Genomic DNA, 17,520 nt, shown 5'->3' with positions numbered 1-17,520 from the left:
GGTGCGCAGAGTGGCCAGGCCTGCCTGGTGGTGCCTGGCCTTGTCACATGCCTGCCACCCCTGTGGGGCTGAGGGGACTGGGCACCGCCATCTTGTGGCTATGGGGGCTGCTATCTTTGAGGGTATGGCAGTCAATTAGCATATTCTCTCCTTATTGGCTGTGGGTGCCACCATCTTTGAGGGCGGGGCATTCAATTAGCATTTTCCCTCCTTATTGGCTGGGAACGCCACCATTTTTGAAAGCGGGAAGTCAATTAGCATATTCCCTCTTTATGAGATAGGAGGATATTCTCTTTCTTGTTTGAAAAGAGCAATACAAACATGGACTAATAACAACATAGTACTTAATCATCTTAATCTAATATTACTCACAATCACCTTTGAGGTCTCCAGAGCTTATTCTGTGCCCGTCAGGTTCAAAACCACTGTTCAAGAAACAAAATTTAAATTTAGATGTTCTGGCTCTGGATTCTAGTACAGTCTTCAAGCCTTTTGCCTTATTTTAATAACACTCACATCAGCTATTTGCTCTAAATGTGAAGTCCTTCTACCTGATAAGGTTTGATTACTGTTGAATGCAGAATATGGAAGTTCAAAACTACATCCTTTGTCCCACTATTTACAGAGAAAAGTGGTCCCACAAATTTATCATTTGCCTCTGCATGGTAGAGCAAGTTCTCTCTTACAATCTGAAATGTATTTATGTGTCATCTCAATTCGAGTTTATTATGGCTTAACTACAAGCAAATCCTATTATTTAGGAGGTGCAATGCCATCTGAATATGAATAATGACTTGTGTGTTAGGATAGAAAATTACTAGCACACCTTTCTGTTTTCCCCTTGAAATCAGTTTTTACAATTTTAACATGTTAAAACTACTCAGTTGTGTGTGTGTGTGTGTGTGTGTGTGTGTGTGCGCGCGCGCGCGCTTCAGTCATTGACATCTTTAGTCGTGTTAGGCACAGAAAACTCAAGCCTAATATCAATCCCTTCTCCTATTCTATGAAGTTTCAGACTAATTTAAAATGGGATTTGGTATATAACACATATGCATAGCACTGGTATGAGAGGCCTAGGAAAGGATCGTCCCTCCTGGTTTGTGACAGACTGGCAGCTTTTGCTTCTAGTATGTACCATAGCTGCAGAGCCAGACTTGAAATAGAGGATTTATAGCAAAGCTTGCTGTGAGTTTTCGTTTTCTCTCTTAGGCCTGGAGGTGGGGCCAAAACCAACCTCAAACCAGGCACACTAATGATCAGGCTAGGATGAGTGGAACAGTCCCACAGACAACAGCTGAGCACAGAGGAAATGGTAGCTGGCAAAGATAATGAAGAGGAAGCACTCAGTGATAGATCCTGCATCTATCATTTTCGGAGGAGCAATTTTCAAGAAAGCAGAAAATGAAATGAAGAAGAGGATGTTTTTGTTCAAAGGTACAGCACAACCTAAGAACATTTTTTTAAACAAAGTAAGTTATATTCCATAGGAAATAGGTCCTGGTGGTGGGTAAGACAGCAGTTACTTTCTATTTGCAGTGTGAGTTTTGTTATTGATATATAAAGTTTCTTTGTGGTATATTTTTTATTTACAAGGACACTCTTCTAACAAGAATTGAATTCAAAATTTAAAGCTCTGCCTCTCATTTTGATTATTCACTTTAAAAACATTTGGCAGATACAGTGAGATTTACTTTGCTTTTATTTAACTTGAGAATTGTTTTTCATTTCAGTTAAACTCTAAATACATAGATATTGGGATAGGACTTTCTTTTTTTTTTCTTTTTTTAAGTATTAGCAAAATGTGTATCTTTCCTCAAAGGCTATTTAGTAAAAGGTGCCCATCTCTCAGATTTAAGAGACTGGCAGTAAATGTTGCCCACTGGATGTTTATTCCATGGGATTAGTTAGGTAAATCGCTATGAATATGACCTAGACTTCTACATACCTCCAAATAAAGTTATTGTGTTGAATAGTTTTTAAAGAAAGCTGCTTCTGGATTTTTTTTTTTTTTTTTTTAGTTCATCTTTCTCAAAAAGCTGTTTATCCTTTTTCAGAACATTAGTTACCATGTAAAATGATCCTGCTATTTATGTTTAATGCATTTTCAATATACTGGTCTTAAAACAAAGTTGGACTTGTGCTGTTTGTTATATTAATATGTTATATCTAATTGGTTTGCATTTGATGTCATATGTTGTGTGTTTATTAGGTGGGGACTTGTCTAATTCCTTGGCGATCTAAAGCAGTGATTTGGGAAGCTAAGCTTATGTGACCAATAACAAGGAGCCTTTCATTATAAGAAGGCAATGCTCTTACAGTTTACACAGGCAAAAGGGGACTTACTTTGCATTGGCCTGAGCAAACTGTATCCAAACCAGAAGCGGAAGTGATGGCTGTAAATTCCCCAAAGCAGAAAGCTCTCAGTGTTGTGGCCCAATATGGATGTCGGGACTTTGTAGTATGTGTGGGAAAATGGCCATGGTCCAAGGTCTGGATTCATTTATCTTCTGTTAAAGTCTAGAGGACAACTGGTTTCATGCATTTTATAGAACTACTTGCTGATTGATTTAATATACATAGAGCGAGCACCGTGACTGATGGTGGGGACAACTGCAAGTGGGAGAGAAATATTGATCAAATTTTGCTTTTCCTGACAATCTGGTCTCATACTGTTCTTGGCACCCTTGAATGATATTGTGCTGCTACTGACAACCATATGGTATTTGCAAGGCCCTTTCCACATGTTTCATAATGAATGCCACATTGTGTATTTTCCTTTGGGGGAATCAGAAACCGAAAGTTGTATGTTTTATATTACTGTCATTTCAGAAGCTTACCCTGTTTCCTATAGTCTAGATGTGAAGAAAGAGAAGGAGAAAATAGCAATAGAAAGAGTTCTCCATGGGCTTTGTGCAACTTATGCAGTCATTTAGGGATGTGCATGGGATATGCTTTGTGAAATTCTGGAACATGCTCTTCTTGATGTATAGACTAGTATCTGTATGTTAGGGTATCAGATAGGCCAGCCAGTAAATTCTGCATGGGCTAAAATCACATGTGCTTGACATATGCTGACATGGAACAGGATAGCCTCCAAAACTGTCTTTCTAATGTGTGAAAGAATATTTGCCAATTTCTGAGAGCAACCACATCAGACCTCATGAAGTTATGTTGAATTTATTATAAGAACCAAGATAATAGAAACCTTGGATTTCAGCCCCTACTCTAATGCTGCCTAACATATGACCCTGAGAAAAATAACTGACCTTTTAATGAACATGTTTCACTTCTTAAAAATATAGTGAACAATTTTAGCCATCTCTCTGTTTGCTAGGGACATTTCAAATATCAGTGAGGTATTTATAAGATGTCTTGTGCTGTTACCTCTTATTATATATGTTATTTATGAAGTTGCCCCCATTTCTTTGGACAGAACTGTACTACACTAAAAAAGCCAAAAAGAAAACAAAAAAACTCTTTGTCACAAATGAGGAATTCTACAATCTTATATCATAGTACTTTTTTTTAAGTAGGTGCTATTAATGACCACTCTACTTATTTTATTTTATTTTATTTTATTTTATTTTATTTTATTTTATTTTATTTTATTTTATTGTTGTTGGCAATAGCCTACTCTTGAAAGTACTTGCACCAATAGTTTTTTTCTATGTGAAATTATCCTTTAATTTTTCTCATCACTGTTCTAGGCATTTTCATAAACAGGTTGAAATTTTAGAAATTAAAATTGGTACAAAACTGCCTTGATTTAGTATAGTTAAACATATTTAATTTTAAACATTTCTAATATAAGGAAAATGGATAATAGTGCATATTAATGTACCTAATTTTGAATACTTTATACATACCAAATTTAAATAAAAATATGATTATATATGCTTATGTTCATATAAGCTATATGCATATCTTTACAAAATATTCTAGTAACGGCAACAGTATATAAACTATTAAAAGTAAAAGATAAGGCCTGTTAGTGTGTTTTCATTTTAAACCATTTCATTTTAAGTATAGTGCAAGAGACACCAGAAATCAGAAGTCAGACCTGCTAATCTAAGCTGCCAGCACCAACATCTGCCAAACAAAACTATCCTAGTGCTCACCACTCACTGAATTGTGAAGCATGGCAGCCCTTTGAGCCACCTCACTCAACCATGTCGCCCAGGGCAAGTCACTTAACCGCACTGACTTGTAGTTCCTGTGCTGCAAAATAGGAATGAGAATATATACTTTAACACATAAGGTCATTGTGGAGCTCAAGTGACATAATAATTTATGTTAAAATGCTTTGAAAACTTTAAATCACTAACTGCTTCCTAGAATATACCTCTCTTCCTTATTTATTTATTTATTTATTTATTTATTTATTTATTTGGTCCTCAGACAAGGATATGCTTACTGATTTTAGAGAGATGGGAAGAGAAAGAGAGAAATATCGATGTGGGAGAGAACATCAATTGGTTGCCTTCCATTTGTGCCCTGACAGGATTGAAACTGCAACCTTTCAATATACAGGACAGCGCCCCAACCAACTGAGCCACACTAGTCTGAGCTCTTCCCTTTCTTAACAAATCCTGCCCAGCATTCCAAGGTGTCTTATCCCTTTCCTGATCTCAAAGCTATGTTTTCTTTTTCCTTTGAACTCCTAGAGTCTTTCATGGAAAGAACTAACCAGTTTGTCATTCACATTCTTCCTCTCCTCCCTGCCAATTTGACCCTAATTCTCCATGTGCTTTCACACCTTAATGCTCTATTCCTTTCATCCCATGTGTTCTTCTAAATACTCTCTCTGCTATTTTCTTTTATTGTTTAAAGTATTACAAATAATAGTACATATGTTTCTCCCCCCCCAACTGACCTTCCCCCTGCCTCCACTACCCCCAGCACATGCCCTCACCCCTCTCCCAGTGTCTTGCGTCCATTGGTTATGCTTATATGCATGCATACAAGTCCTTTGATTGATCTCTTTCTTACCCCCCACACCCCTCCCTAGCCTTCCTGCTGTCATCTGACAGTCTGTTCGATGCTTCTCTGCCTCTGCTACTTTTTATCATTCTTTTTATTCTCCAAAGCTACCTTACACAGTACAGACTTTGAAGCCTTCCCCTGACTCTTTCTATATAAAGTCAGGAGCTTCTTCATTCATGGTTCCCTCCTATAAACTTCTATTAAAGTTCTTGTTCTAATTTGTGCTTTATTTACATATTTTTCTCCCTTCACAGGCTCCAGAAAAATAGGGAAGATGCCATGTTTCTTTGATTCCCTGATGCCTACCATAGTTTCTCATAACTGGTTGGTGTTCAAGTAATGTTTGTTGAATGGATGATCGAGTCAACCCTTCTATATTTTGCTGGAAATGTTATCTTATTTATGATCACACACTTTTGGGGACAGAATCTGGCTACCCATTTCTGTGTGTGGAAAAATTCGACCATTATCACATAATAACATATAGACCATGTTAGGCTGGGCAAACCTTATATGTAATCACCAGTAGATAAATAGTTAACTGATTAGTCTTATCAGACTTCCACTAATTATACCTAGGTAACTAAAAATTAAAACTATCAATCAACTGTCTCTATTTGAAGATAGTCTTGATATGACTGTGGCTAGATGTGTTTTAAAAAGAAAAATCTAACCATCTTTTTGCAGAGAAATTTGGCAGTATTTACCAGAATCCATTAATGGAGTAACTTCCCTATAAGAAATTATCCTAAAGAAGTGGTTAAAAAATACGTAGACAGACCTTCCTAAGCAAAGATGTTTGACATTAGAGGCCTGGTGCACAGATTCGTGCTTGGGTTGGGTCCCTCTGGGTGGCCTGTGGGGATTGGGCCAAAACCCGCAATCCAACACTACCTGCAACTCCTACCTGCTACTCCCACTCATCCCAGCCCCCCTGCTCCTGCCACGGGCTTGCACCCAATCAGTCCTGATCAGGAGAGACTCTTGCTATTGCAGCAGTGCTCATCAGCCAGTACCCCTGTGTCTGGTGCCCTCCCCAGGATTGGGCTGAAACTGGCTCTCTGACATCCATCATGGGGTCTTGGATTATGAGAAGGCACAGGCCAGGCAGAGGGATCCCACTGGTGCACAATCGGGCCATGGAGGGACCATAGGAGGGTTCCTGGGCATGTCCAGCCCATCTCACTCAGTCCCAATGGACCAGACACTAGCAGCAAGCTAACCTACCAGATGGAGCGTTTACCCCGCAGTGGTCAGTGCATGTCATAGTGACTGGTTGACCAGATGACTGTCTGCCCCTGATGATCAGTGCACATCATAGCGAGTGGTTGAGTGGTCTTAGCATATCATTAGCATATTACACTTTGATTGGTTGAGCAGTCGACCAATCACCAGATGGCCAGACACTTAGCATATTAGACTTTTATTATATAGGATGATATTACAAATAATATGAAAAATGACAAATAAGTTAAATGACCACCATTATTTTAAAGATCAGAATAAAATTCTTAATAATATAAAGGTTACATATTCAATTATATAGTAACTAGAGGCCCAGTGCATGAAATTTTTGCATGAAGGGGTGTGTCCCTCAGCCCGGCCTGCACTCTCTCCAATCTGGAACCCCTCAGGGGATGTCCAACTGCCAGTTTAGATTTGGCCTAAACTGGCAGTTGGACATCCCTCTCATAATCCAGGACCACTGGCTCTTAACTGCTCACCTGTCTGCCTGCCTGATTGTCCCTAACTGCCATCCTCTGCTGGCCTGATCGCCCCCAACTGCCCTCCCCTGCTGGCCTCATCACTCATAACTGCCATCCCCTTCCATGACCCACATCCTCCACTTCCACTGTGCACACGGGTATCTTGTGACAGCCATCTTGTGAAGATGTTAGGGTGTGGTGCGTGAGGGCGTGATGAGCACCTAGGCTATTATTAGTATAGATTGTGCTGACCTGAAGGCTGCTGACTTTTTTGTTTGTTTTGCTTTCTTTACATACATTATGTAGAACCAGGAATATATCTGAAGAAGTCAAGTTTAGCAATTTCTTACTAGGTTTTTAATTTACTAATATCCTTTTTTAAAAAAAATTTAGAAAATATTGAAAATAAGGTAACATTTGAGCCAAAGTTTGAAAGCTCTTTGAAGGAGCAACAATCTTAGCATTGGCAGGAGCATAAAAGGCCCATCTTACCCATTTTTCATTAACAAATAACTATTACTGAGAGATGGGAATCTAACTGGTTTAATCTTTCTCTTGAACTGAGTTTGAAAACAGCTAAGGGAAAACTTGGGTCTGCTTATTAAATGACTATGAAGAAAACTATGTAAATTGTGGAGGCTTTTTGTAATCCCTTATGTAATCTTCTTTTACATGGAATAACTAGCAGAGGTAAAGCCATTTTATCATAACAGTTTCTACAAGTTTTGTCAGGATAAACCACAGGAATACTGGGAATAACCTATCAAATCAGAGTTGTGTAGTAACTTGAACACTGAGCTGAGTTAGAAGCTCCATTCTCTTTTACAACCTCACTGATAAGTGGGGCGGGGTCTCACCAGTGGAGGTACACTGCCTATCACCTGCCTCTTTGTTCAACAGGAGAAGTTTTTCTTTTTCAGTTCTTGGAAAAATACTTGAAATGCATCCCCACTAGTAATGCCACCCCCTAAAGCTCTCAGTAAAGAGGCCAATACACAGGACTGCTGGGCAGGGACATTCCCTCAGCAGGCCTGTCCACCTGTCTTAAGGGCGGAGAAGCATGTCTCCTTTAAAGACATTTCTAAATGGTCGTGTTATGCATGTTGCAGAATGAGGAATGCAAAGTCCCTGCTTCAAAGAGGTCATTGATTACATCATGAAGGAATGGCAAGTTAAAAACAAACAAACAAACAAAACACAAACCCAGTAATAAATAGATAAATCCCCAAATGGGCTGCACCTCAGCCATTATGCAATGTGTGTCAGGTTGGGTGGAGGCAGCAGGGGAAAGTCGGTTTATGCTACAGAAACCTGTCTTCATATTCAGGAAAGCCCCGTAAAGTGGCCTTGTTGTCAGTGACACAGAGGAAGCCTGAGGAAGCACCTTCACAAGCTGCATGGTGGGAAAGGGTGCAAGTTGATCAGTTTTGTAGCTTAAGTTGAGCCAAGTTATCTAAGCCAGAAAGGAATGAGAGAGAGAAAGCTGCCAGTTGAAGGAGGGCTCGAAATCCTCCAGCTCAGGTAGCCCTGGCAGGACACCAAGGAAAGGTGTAAGTAATGTCAGAAAACCAGAGGGGAAGCAGTTCAAGGGGTGGGGGCTGTCATGACCCTTCTACTTCTGCAGAGGGGCCTGTGGAAGACCTGTGTATTCTGCCAGGGCAAGAGGATCCTGTCTAAATTATTGCTCATGGTTCTAGAATTTAAATCCACTACACTAAAACTTCAGTGAAGATTTTTCTATTAAAGCTTCCTGAAAACAGTGGTTTAAAGTGACTGTTCTTTTCCCATGTGCTTATTATCCTGCATACTGGACCATTTGTCCTGGGCCTGGCTAATGGCTAGCTCTGTATATTATGGGAATAGGCCTGGGGAGGAGAAACCAGCAAACAGATATGATACAATTTCTTGAATTATCCATAAATTACTCTATGAAAAGAACTCTTATATAACAATGACACATCCTGACTGGAGTTCTTTCAGCCTTGCAAGTACTTGAATAAAACCACAAGATAATTAAACAACAATAGTAAGCCTAAGTTTAATTAAAGCAGTTTATTTTTAGCTGAAGATCAAATTTCAAATCAAGTGACCTCTCTGCCAGGCATTCCAGCTGATGGAAATAAAAATATCCATATCTTTAGAGTTTATTATGAAAAACTCTTCACATTGTTTATATTATAATTTTATTTTTCTTTTCAGTCTCACTAGCATTCAGTTATTTGGTTTTGGTATATTACTCCTACAAGGGACCTAAATGCACATCTTACTACAATTCTCTTGTATCAAAATGCACAGCTAGTGATATTGTACATTTCATTTCAATAAGAATTGTTGATCATCTACTATGTACAAGAAACTGTGAAAAGGAGACAGAATTATAATGAACACAATTCAAGGAAGAATGACTTTTAAATTAATTAGAGGCAGAAGGTAGTACACTATGGAGCACATGTTTAAATTCACGAGAAGTATGACATTTGAGCATGACCTAGAAACATCAATTTCAGTATAAGGCAAAATAGTAAAAAGATATTCAAAAGGACATATGTCAAAAAATACAAAGACTAAAATGTTGAATATGTTCAAGATAAATATATGGTCCTTCAGCATGACTAGATCTTAGGATGTATGGAGAGATAGAGCTGCATTGGGAAATGGGGCTGGAATGGGAGTTGAGGCCAGCTCTCTTAAGGCTTTGAAATGTTATATGCATATATGTATAACCCATGGACATAGTCAATAGTTCAGTGAATGCCTGGTGGTGGGGGGAGGGCGGGTACAGGGTGGAGGGAGTCAATGGGGGCAAAACAGGGACAAATGTATTACTTTCAATCTTCTATTTATATAAATAAAAATGTAAATATTTGTTTGTTCAAAATCTTAAGTCTCCAAAAGTTCTTCACAGATTGCTTTGACATTCTGGCACAACGTTGCATTCAAATATGTGCGTGTTGCTATATAGCTTATACCTTACTATTATATCATGTCACACCTGTGACAGGTAGAAACATGCTTTTTTGAAAAACAGCGCCATCTGTTGGACGTAAAAGCAACACACGCTATACTCAATATTTTATAATTCAATTTCAATGTTTCCAATTTATGATCCATTCACGATTTCCAAATTTCCAATTTTATGATTCCATTTCAACGTTGATAATGATTGAAGATTTGTGCTTAGAAATCGCGAACAAAGTTCTCAATCAATTGGGAATGCCATCACCGAAGCAATCTGCTGCTGCTTTGTTTGATTTAGAATTGCATTGTGAACAAAATTACAACACGGGTGATCTTTTGATGTATGTGCAATCAAATATTCCTAAGCTAACCTTTGAGTAAAAAGGCATTTATGATCAAATAATGCAAACTGTCAATAACAGAGTTGGAGAAATCTTAGATGCGCCAGGAGGAACTGGTAAAATGTTCCTAATTAGATTGATTCTGACAGCAATTCGATCCCAAAATGACATAGCCTTAGCTTTTGCATCATCCAGAATAGCGACATTGCTACCAGGTGGGAGAACTGCTCATTCTGTTTTGAAATTGCCATTGAATATGCAATTAATTGAAACTCCCACGTGCAACATTTACAAAGCATCCAGCATGGCAAAAGTATTGCAGAAATGCAAACTTATTGTTTGGGATGAATGCACAATGGTGCACAAAAAATTCACTTGAGGCTCTTGATCAATCATTGCAAGATTTGTGTGGAAACATCAGACCATTTGGGAACGCATTAGTATTGCTTGCGGGAGATTTCAGGTAAATATTACCTGTAATTCCTTGATTGACACCAGTGGACAAAACAAATGCTTGCCTGAAATACTCTACTTTGTGGCAAAAATTAACTGCAAATATGCGTGTCCAGCTGCAAAATGATTGATCAGCTGAGATATTCTCACATCAATTGCTGGAAATTGGGAACAGAAAGGTGCCGGTTGATCTGACCTCAGGACGAATTTCATTACCTCATAACTTCTGCAATTTAGTGACATCAAAAGAAGAATTGGTTGAAAAAGTATTTCCCAATATTCAAACCAATTATAAGAATCACGATTGGCTGAGTGAATGAGCTACTCTTGCGGCCAAGAACAAAGACATCTACGAACTTAACAATATTTTTCAGTCTAACATTCAAAGAGAGGCAGTCCCATACAAGTCCATCGACACTGTTGTGGAAGCAGATGAAGCGTTAAATATCCAACAGAATTTTTGAATTCACTCGATCTGCCAAGGCGTGCCAATCATCATGTTGCAAAATATCAACCAGCCAAAGCTTTACAACGGCATGCAGCTTATAGTAAAAAAATTAATGAGCAATGTCATAGAAGCAACCGCTGAGACAGGACCTTTGAAAGGTGAAGATGTCTTCATTCCTCACATTCCTATGATTTCAACGGATATGCCATTTCAATTTAAGAGATTGCAATTCCCAATTCGATTGGCGTTTGCAATCACCATCCACAAAGTGCAGGGCCAATCTTTACAATTGTGCAGTTTAGATCTAGACAGGATTGCTTCTCACATGTACAATTATATGTTTCGTGTTCTAGAGTAGGCAAACCAGACAATCTCTATATCTGCACAGACAATGTAACAACAAAAAATATTGTATACCCACAAGCATTGTGAAATTAAACATATTAGAAATGTGCACTTTCTCTTTTCTTTTTTTCCCATTTAACCACACTGAGCCACAGCAATGCATGGCCGAGTACAGCTAGTAATAAAAATAAATTTAAAAAACTAAAAGAATAAAAAAATAAATGGTATTTCCTAAATTGTGTACAGCTATTGACAATTTATATGAGAACGTTAGTGATTTTTTAACTCATAATTTAGGATGAATATTTTGATAGAGTTGAAGAGGAAGCGAAGATAACATTTATAGATCCATTGCAGTAATCCACCCACCTATTCCCTTCTTTCTTTCAACAAATGTTAATTTGGTACCTATTCTGCACCCAGCTCAATTTTAGGCTATAGATCAATGGATCTACAGATATAGGTACTCAATATGCAAAACAAAAAGACAAAGTTTTCTGCCTTCATGGCACTTATGTTCTAGTGGGACAGACAGACAATGAACAATATAAATAAATAAATAGTAATTATTGTAGTGATAAATTGATAAACAAAACAAATAAAACAGGGAAAGGTGGTGTGGATGTGAGTGAAAGGGGTTGAATCTTGTGAAAAGGTGGCCAAGGAAGGCCTCTTGAAGAAGTGGCTTGAGTGAAGACTTGAAGGAAGGGGCATGAAAAAGAAAGTTGTGGATGTTTGGGGCACGAGCATGTCCGAGGAAATGGAAAAGGATGAGCTCTGGTGCGGGGTGAGCCTGGGGCTTGAAAATTGACTATTCAGTTGAGGCAGTGTTGGGAAGAAAGAGAAGAAGAAATAGGAGCTCTTTCAATGAAAATATCCCTCCATGACTGATAGTATTGGTTAGGAAGAATTAAGTCAAAGACAACCTGGGATGTTTTACAATGAATGACTTAGGTCCATATATGTAGCATTAAGATAGTTTGGGTAGGATAGTCTTGATGATCTCATCAAAGGAAGAGGTTAAGTCAGCTAAGAGTAAGTAAGAAGCATGGGGTTAGGGCTGGGAATTGGAAATCAGTAGCAAAGTTTTACCTATTTAATGAAAGACATAGGTAAAGGACCTTAGTTGTGAATATAGGGATTGGTGAATAGTGTTTGTAGCTTAACTGTGGCTTGTTTTTCTGTTGGGCACATTAGTACTTAGTGCTGTGCTAAATGCTGACCAAGCAGGAGTAAAATATGGTCACTGAAAAAGAAGAGCGTATTTGTAAATGTATTACGTGTGTTCTTTTATCAGATTGGAGAGAATGAGATAGTATAAATATTTGACTTCTCCATTACAAGCCCACTGGTGCTACAAACAAATTTTATTGGACTTATTTTTACTAGGATAATATGTTACAAAACAAACAAACAAAAACCTTTCTCTTTCTTTATCTATAGAAATGACTCAGTTAGGACCAAATGGCTGTATTCTTCAATAAGTAGCTCAGACTAAATCTACCTTTAGGACTGAGTTTCAACCGATTATGCTTTGAAGTGCCTCACATGGGATGAGCTATAGGTCTGCTGAAGATACTAATCCACACAGCCCTTGGGCTGAGCAGGAGCTAGGCAGGAGATGGGCAGGAGATGGGCAGTCCAGGGCCCTACCTGATAGCTTTGGGCTCTCAGCAGCCTGGCAGTGAATCCCAGGGTGTAGTACAAATGCAACGTGGCCATGCAGTGAGAAAGCTGGAGAAACATGCTACAGAAGATGGTCCTACAGTATGCCTGCTCTATACTCATGCTACCTAGCACAGTGATCCCACACTTTTTTTTTTTAACAGTACTTTCAATAAATCTACCTGTAGTTTATAAATTACATACATGTTCTACTATCATTAACCATCTCAAGTCATAAAAGCCAAAGTTCATCAATTACTTAAGTCCCTATCCTATATAATAAAAGCATAGCCTGCAAATTGTCCCCTTGACCAGAGTTCTTCCGGGAGTTCCACCAGGGGGCAGACTGGCAGGAGGCCCTGGCCAGTGGCGGTAGCAGGCGGCCATGAAAAGGGAGGGAGGCCCCAGCCGGCAGCTGGCAGTTGCTAGGGACCCTACCAGTGCACAATTTTCATTCACTGGGCCTCTAGTTTCAAATAATTTTCCAGACCATTTTCAGTTATTACTTCTTGCCTCATCAAATTATATTTTCATTGTTCTTACCTTGTAGATGTCACTATTACAGTGCCAGTACTAGAGGTAGGGAAATTTCAACTGTGTCAGTTTCTTATCTTATGCTAGTTATTAATTTAACTTCTCTTCATGGGTCTTCTGCAGGAATCTTTTTAACTCTCCTCTCCATTTTGTGAGAGTTAGTTTGGTTAAAAGTAAGCAATGTTGTCCACATAGCCTCTCAATCGGGTATGAGTAGACTATAGTCCACCAAGATACATGACAGTACTGAAAGTGAGCCTGTGCGTGGGATTGCCAGCTGCCTGTATGTACAACTCCCACCCTCCCGCAGAACCCACTAGCAGGCAGGCAACTTACGTGACGGTACTTCACATCACTCCTGATATTGAATACTGCATAACAATTTATTTCTAAAAATATTATACTAGTATATTTTCAAATTATAAAAAAGCATTTCTAATATGCATCTTGCACACTATTTTGGAGATCATTGCCTTTGTGTCCTGTAAATATCCATTACTATCTCACTCCTTAACCGATTATAAAAGCTATTAGTTAAAATGTGCTGCTTCTCTGCCAACCATACTACAGATATCATCCCATTTTATTCTCATAACCATGTTTTGAGGCAGAATTATTATCTCTATTTTATAGGTGAGAAAACTGAGGTTCAGAGAAATTCATTAACTTGCCCAAGGTGTATTGCTTATAAGAAACAGACAGATTTGAAATGTAAAGTCTTTCCAATCTAAATTACTGCCTGCTTTCTCTTACAGTCTGGGGTAATTTTCATTCTTGTATTTAAAGAGCTTAGTCCTAAAAAATAATGAATTTTGAGTTCTTAAGATACTCTTTATGGTAATACTGTTGTGGGTGCTACATCCCTGTTCCCTGCCTTAAATTGTAGCAGAATCGTGCCTTGTTTGTATTCAGGTCACATATCTGGTTGTTATGACATCCCTCATAGTAGGAAAATATTTGTCAGCTCCAGGTGGCTAGAACACCAAACAGGCTTACTGATAGTTCAGTGAATTTGAGCAATGATTTAGTGAGTTAAAGGGTATTATGCTGCGAGAACACGGTCTACAGGGGCTTCATGAAGTAGGCCAGGAATTGGCACATTGTATTTGTACTGCTGCAAAACCCACTTCAGTCAGCTGGGTTACAGAGGGAGTGGCTCCATCTGCAACGATGAAATAGGAGGCTATTAAACTAGCATTCCTTTCTGTGGGGAAGGATATTGCATTAGAATAAATGAATGTGTTGACCCAGTAAAATTAAGTTGTATATACAAAGTGGAAGCAGGGTTAGGCTTTTTAATGGTTGGTCAGTTATTTAAATCATCTCCTTAGTCAGAATTTATTCTCCTTGAACATGATTATATCCAGATAATGTACTCCTCCAGGAATAAGTAAAAACAAAGGAAAATAAATAAAACACAGTTTGCTAGAATCTCATATGAGTTCTTACATAAGAAGTGAAGAAACATGGAAAATAGTTCTTTTATGAAAGCAAATTTTCCCTTGATTATAACTTATTTTATGTGTGTGTATGTTTATATAAGAGGAGGCTGTATCGCCAGAAAAATGTGCATCAATGTGTCTTATAGTAGTAATGGTTATTTTAAAAAATGACTAACAGCATATATAATTTCCTTTTTAAAGAGCAGTTTATCACCCTGGCCGGTGTTGCTCATTGGTTAAACCATGGGCCTCAGAACCAAAGGGTCTCAGGTTTGATTCTCTGTCAAGGGCACAAACCTGGGTTGTGGGATTGCTCCTTGGCCCAAGTCAGGGAGCATGCAGGAGGCAACGAATCGATTGTCTATCACATCAGTGTTTCTTTCTCTTTCCCTGTTCCTCGCTTTCTCTCTCTCTCAATAGAAAAAAATATCCTCAGGTGAGGATTTTTTAAAAAGTAGCTTACCATTCATTACTCATTTTTAAAAAATCTGTTTTTACTTTCTTCCAAGAAACTCATATCTGGGAGTTGAGAATCAGCTTTTTCCCCCCATCTTAATTCTTCACTGTATGGATTTGTTCAATAATCTATGAGACACTAAGAAAGCATTATAGACTTAAAAAGTTTTCTATTAATAAACATACAAATTATATTAGGCTTATATTATAGCAATTTTATTCTGTGCTAAATACTTTAAAATGCAATATCTAAATATAAATGTATGTTCAAACCTAAAACAAATGCTGGCTAATCTATTTAGTGTATTCTTACCATGAAATAATCTACATTTACAAGATATATAAATTGGGTTTTTGCTTAAGATTCAAAACACTTAAAATTTTTTATTGATTTCAGAGAGGAAGGGAGAGAAAGAGAGAGATAGAAACATCAATGATGAGAGAGACTCATTGATCAGCTGCCTCCTACTCATCTCCTACTAGTGACTGAGCCCACAACCCAGGCATGTGCCCTGACTGGGAATCAACAACATGGGCTGGGCCAGTCAAAACATTTTTTTAAAGTGAAAAAGTTAGTCTCCTTAGTAAACCGGATTCAAGAGTAGAATATTTCCAAAATGAAATATTAACCACCCTCCATATTTAAATTAAGATTTACTTACAAAAATTCATTTAACATACAATTTTAGGCAATAGCTGTTTTTAAAAGTGAAGTTTATTCATAGTTTAAAAGTCATCAAACTGATCTTTATTTATTTATTTATCCATTTATTTATTTATCCAGTTATTAGGCATGGACTGTGCTCACTGCCCCATTCCTGTGGCTTTTCTGTTTCTCGAGTCCACTGCATGGAAGTCCAGATTGAGGCAAGAGGGGCCAGGAAGAGCATGTTTCTGTGTTCTGCTCCTATCTAAGAAGAATTCTTCCTTTTTCCCTATATAAGTGAAAATATGCTCTAATAATTATTGAGGTCTTTGGGGTAATTCTGGGCTATTTACTAATAGGAAAAAACAACATGAAAACCGTGATTTAAAGCCATGTTTTAGCTTCATTCTGAGAGGAAAAAACATAATCCTATTCCACTTATTATCTGACCCATTTGAAATTATGACTGGGTTGATAATCACCATGGAGCCAGTGTCCTTGGCTGGTAGACAGCTAAATTTATTTAATAGTGCAGATAGCTGGATAAACCTCCTCATCCATTTTACTGATCACTGTGCTTTCTCTCCCTGCCCCCTACAGTAGGGTCCTTTTGTTGTTGTTTGCTTACTAGTATTTTCTGGCTGCAAGCTCCGTGCAGCACAGGCAGCAGCCTGGCATCCTGGAAAGTGGAAGACCTTGGGCTAAGAGGGTCTGAATCCTGACACTGTTGCTGATTGTGTGCACACGGGGGAGTGAGATCACACAGGAAAGGTTCTGGTGCATGCTTCTCTGGGCGTGCGTCCTGTCACCACACTCTGATTATGCTGCCCTCGCAGTTACTGCTCTGCCCCTCTTTCAAAGCTCCTAGAGCTTTCACTCTGTCGCAAACCCCGGTGCTTCTGCCTAAAAACATCCACAAGGAGTCAAGACCTTGGGAAAAAATATTGCCTAATGACCCAATTTTTTCCCCTTCTTTTCATTAACAACCCTCATTTATACTGGCATAAGCACTGCCATTCAGGTGAACTCTGTTTGCACTCCTCACTTTGTCTGGTGCAATGGTGACATATATATAGGTATTTAATGGCTGATTAAGGTAGGAATAGGTAAATGGAAAAGTTATGTGAGTAATTGTTTTTTTCCTTGGTTGCTTTTTTATTTATAATTTATACCTGTTTAACAAGTTTAATTTTTATGGCTGAAAGTCTTTTTTATAAAAAAGGTTTATTAGGCCAGAGAGGACCAGGTCCTGGCATGTAGTGTAAACAGCCAGCACAGGGTGAAGTGGAGAATGTAATATGTCTGCTATCCCAGAGATGGGTCTTTTTTACACATCATGTAAGGTGGAAGAAAGATATAAGTTGTTTTGAAAGAATTTACATAGATAAGGAGGGCAGCTGAAGGTAGAGCTGGGCAGTTCTATGATGGGAGCAGAGTCTGTAAAGGGGAAAAAAAATTTACTAGTTTTGATTGGTTACTAACTAGCAGCAGTCCTCAAAGTTCATGTATATTCAGGATATCATGGACCATGTAGATGCCTTGA

At 38.4% G+C, this 17,520-nt stretch overlaps 1 protein-coding gene across 4 annotated transcripts in view; it reads left to right on the top strand.

Annotated features, from left to right (window-relative positions):
* STARD13 (StAR related lipid transfer domain containing 13) overlaps positions 1 to 17,520 on the top strand; it is a 241,330-nt gene that overhangs the window by 122,034 nt on the left and 101,776 nt on the right. Inside the window, exon 1 of one of the 4 annotated variants that reach the window (XM_084879324.1) lies at positions 1,271 to 1,434. The exons of 2 other annotated variants lie outside the window; for them this stretch is intronic. In XM_084879324.1, coding sequence (XP_084735450.1) covers positions 1,329 to 1,434 — 106 coding nt within the window. In that variant the 5' untranslated portion in view covers positions 1,271 to 1,328. Of the gene's footprint in view, positions 1 to 1,270; positions 1,470 to 17,520 lie in introns of those variants that run through there. One more of the 4 variants, XM_084879325.1, reaches the window with a different exon arrangement.

The sequence above is a fragment of the Pipistrellus hanaki genome (assembly GCF_964339955.1).
Source record: "Pipistrellus hanaki genome assembly, chromosome: 3".
Classification (NCBI taxonomy): Eukaryota; Metazoa; Chordata; class Mammalia; order Chiroptera; family Vespertilionidae; genus Pipistrellus; species Pipistrellus hanaki.
Note: the sequence above shows the minus strand (reverse complement) of the source record. Positions and strands in the feature narration are given on the sequence as shown.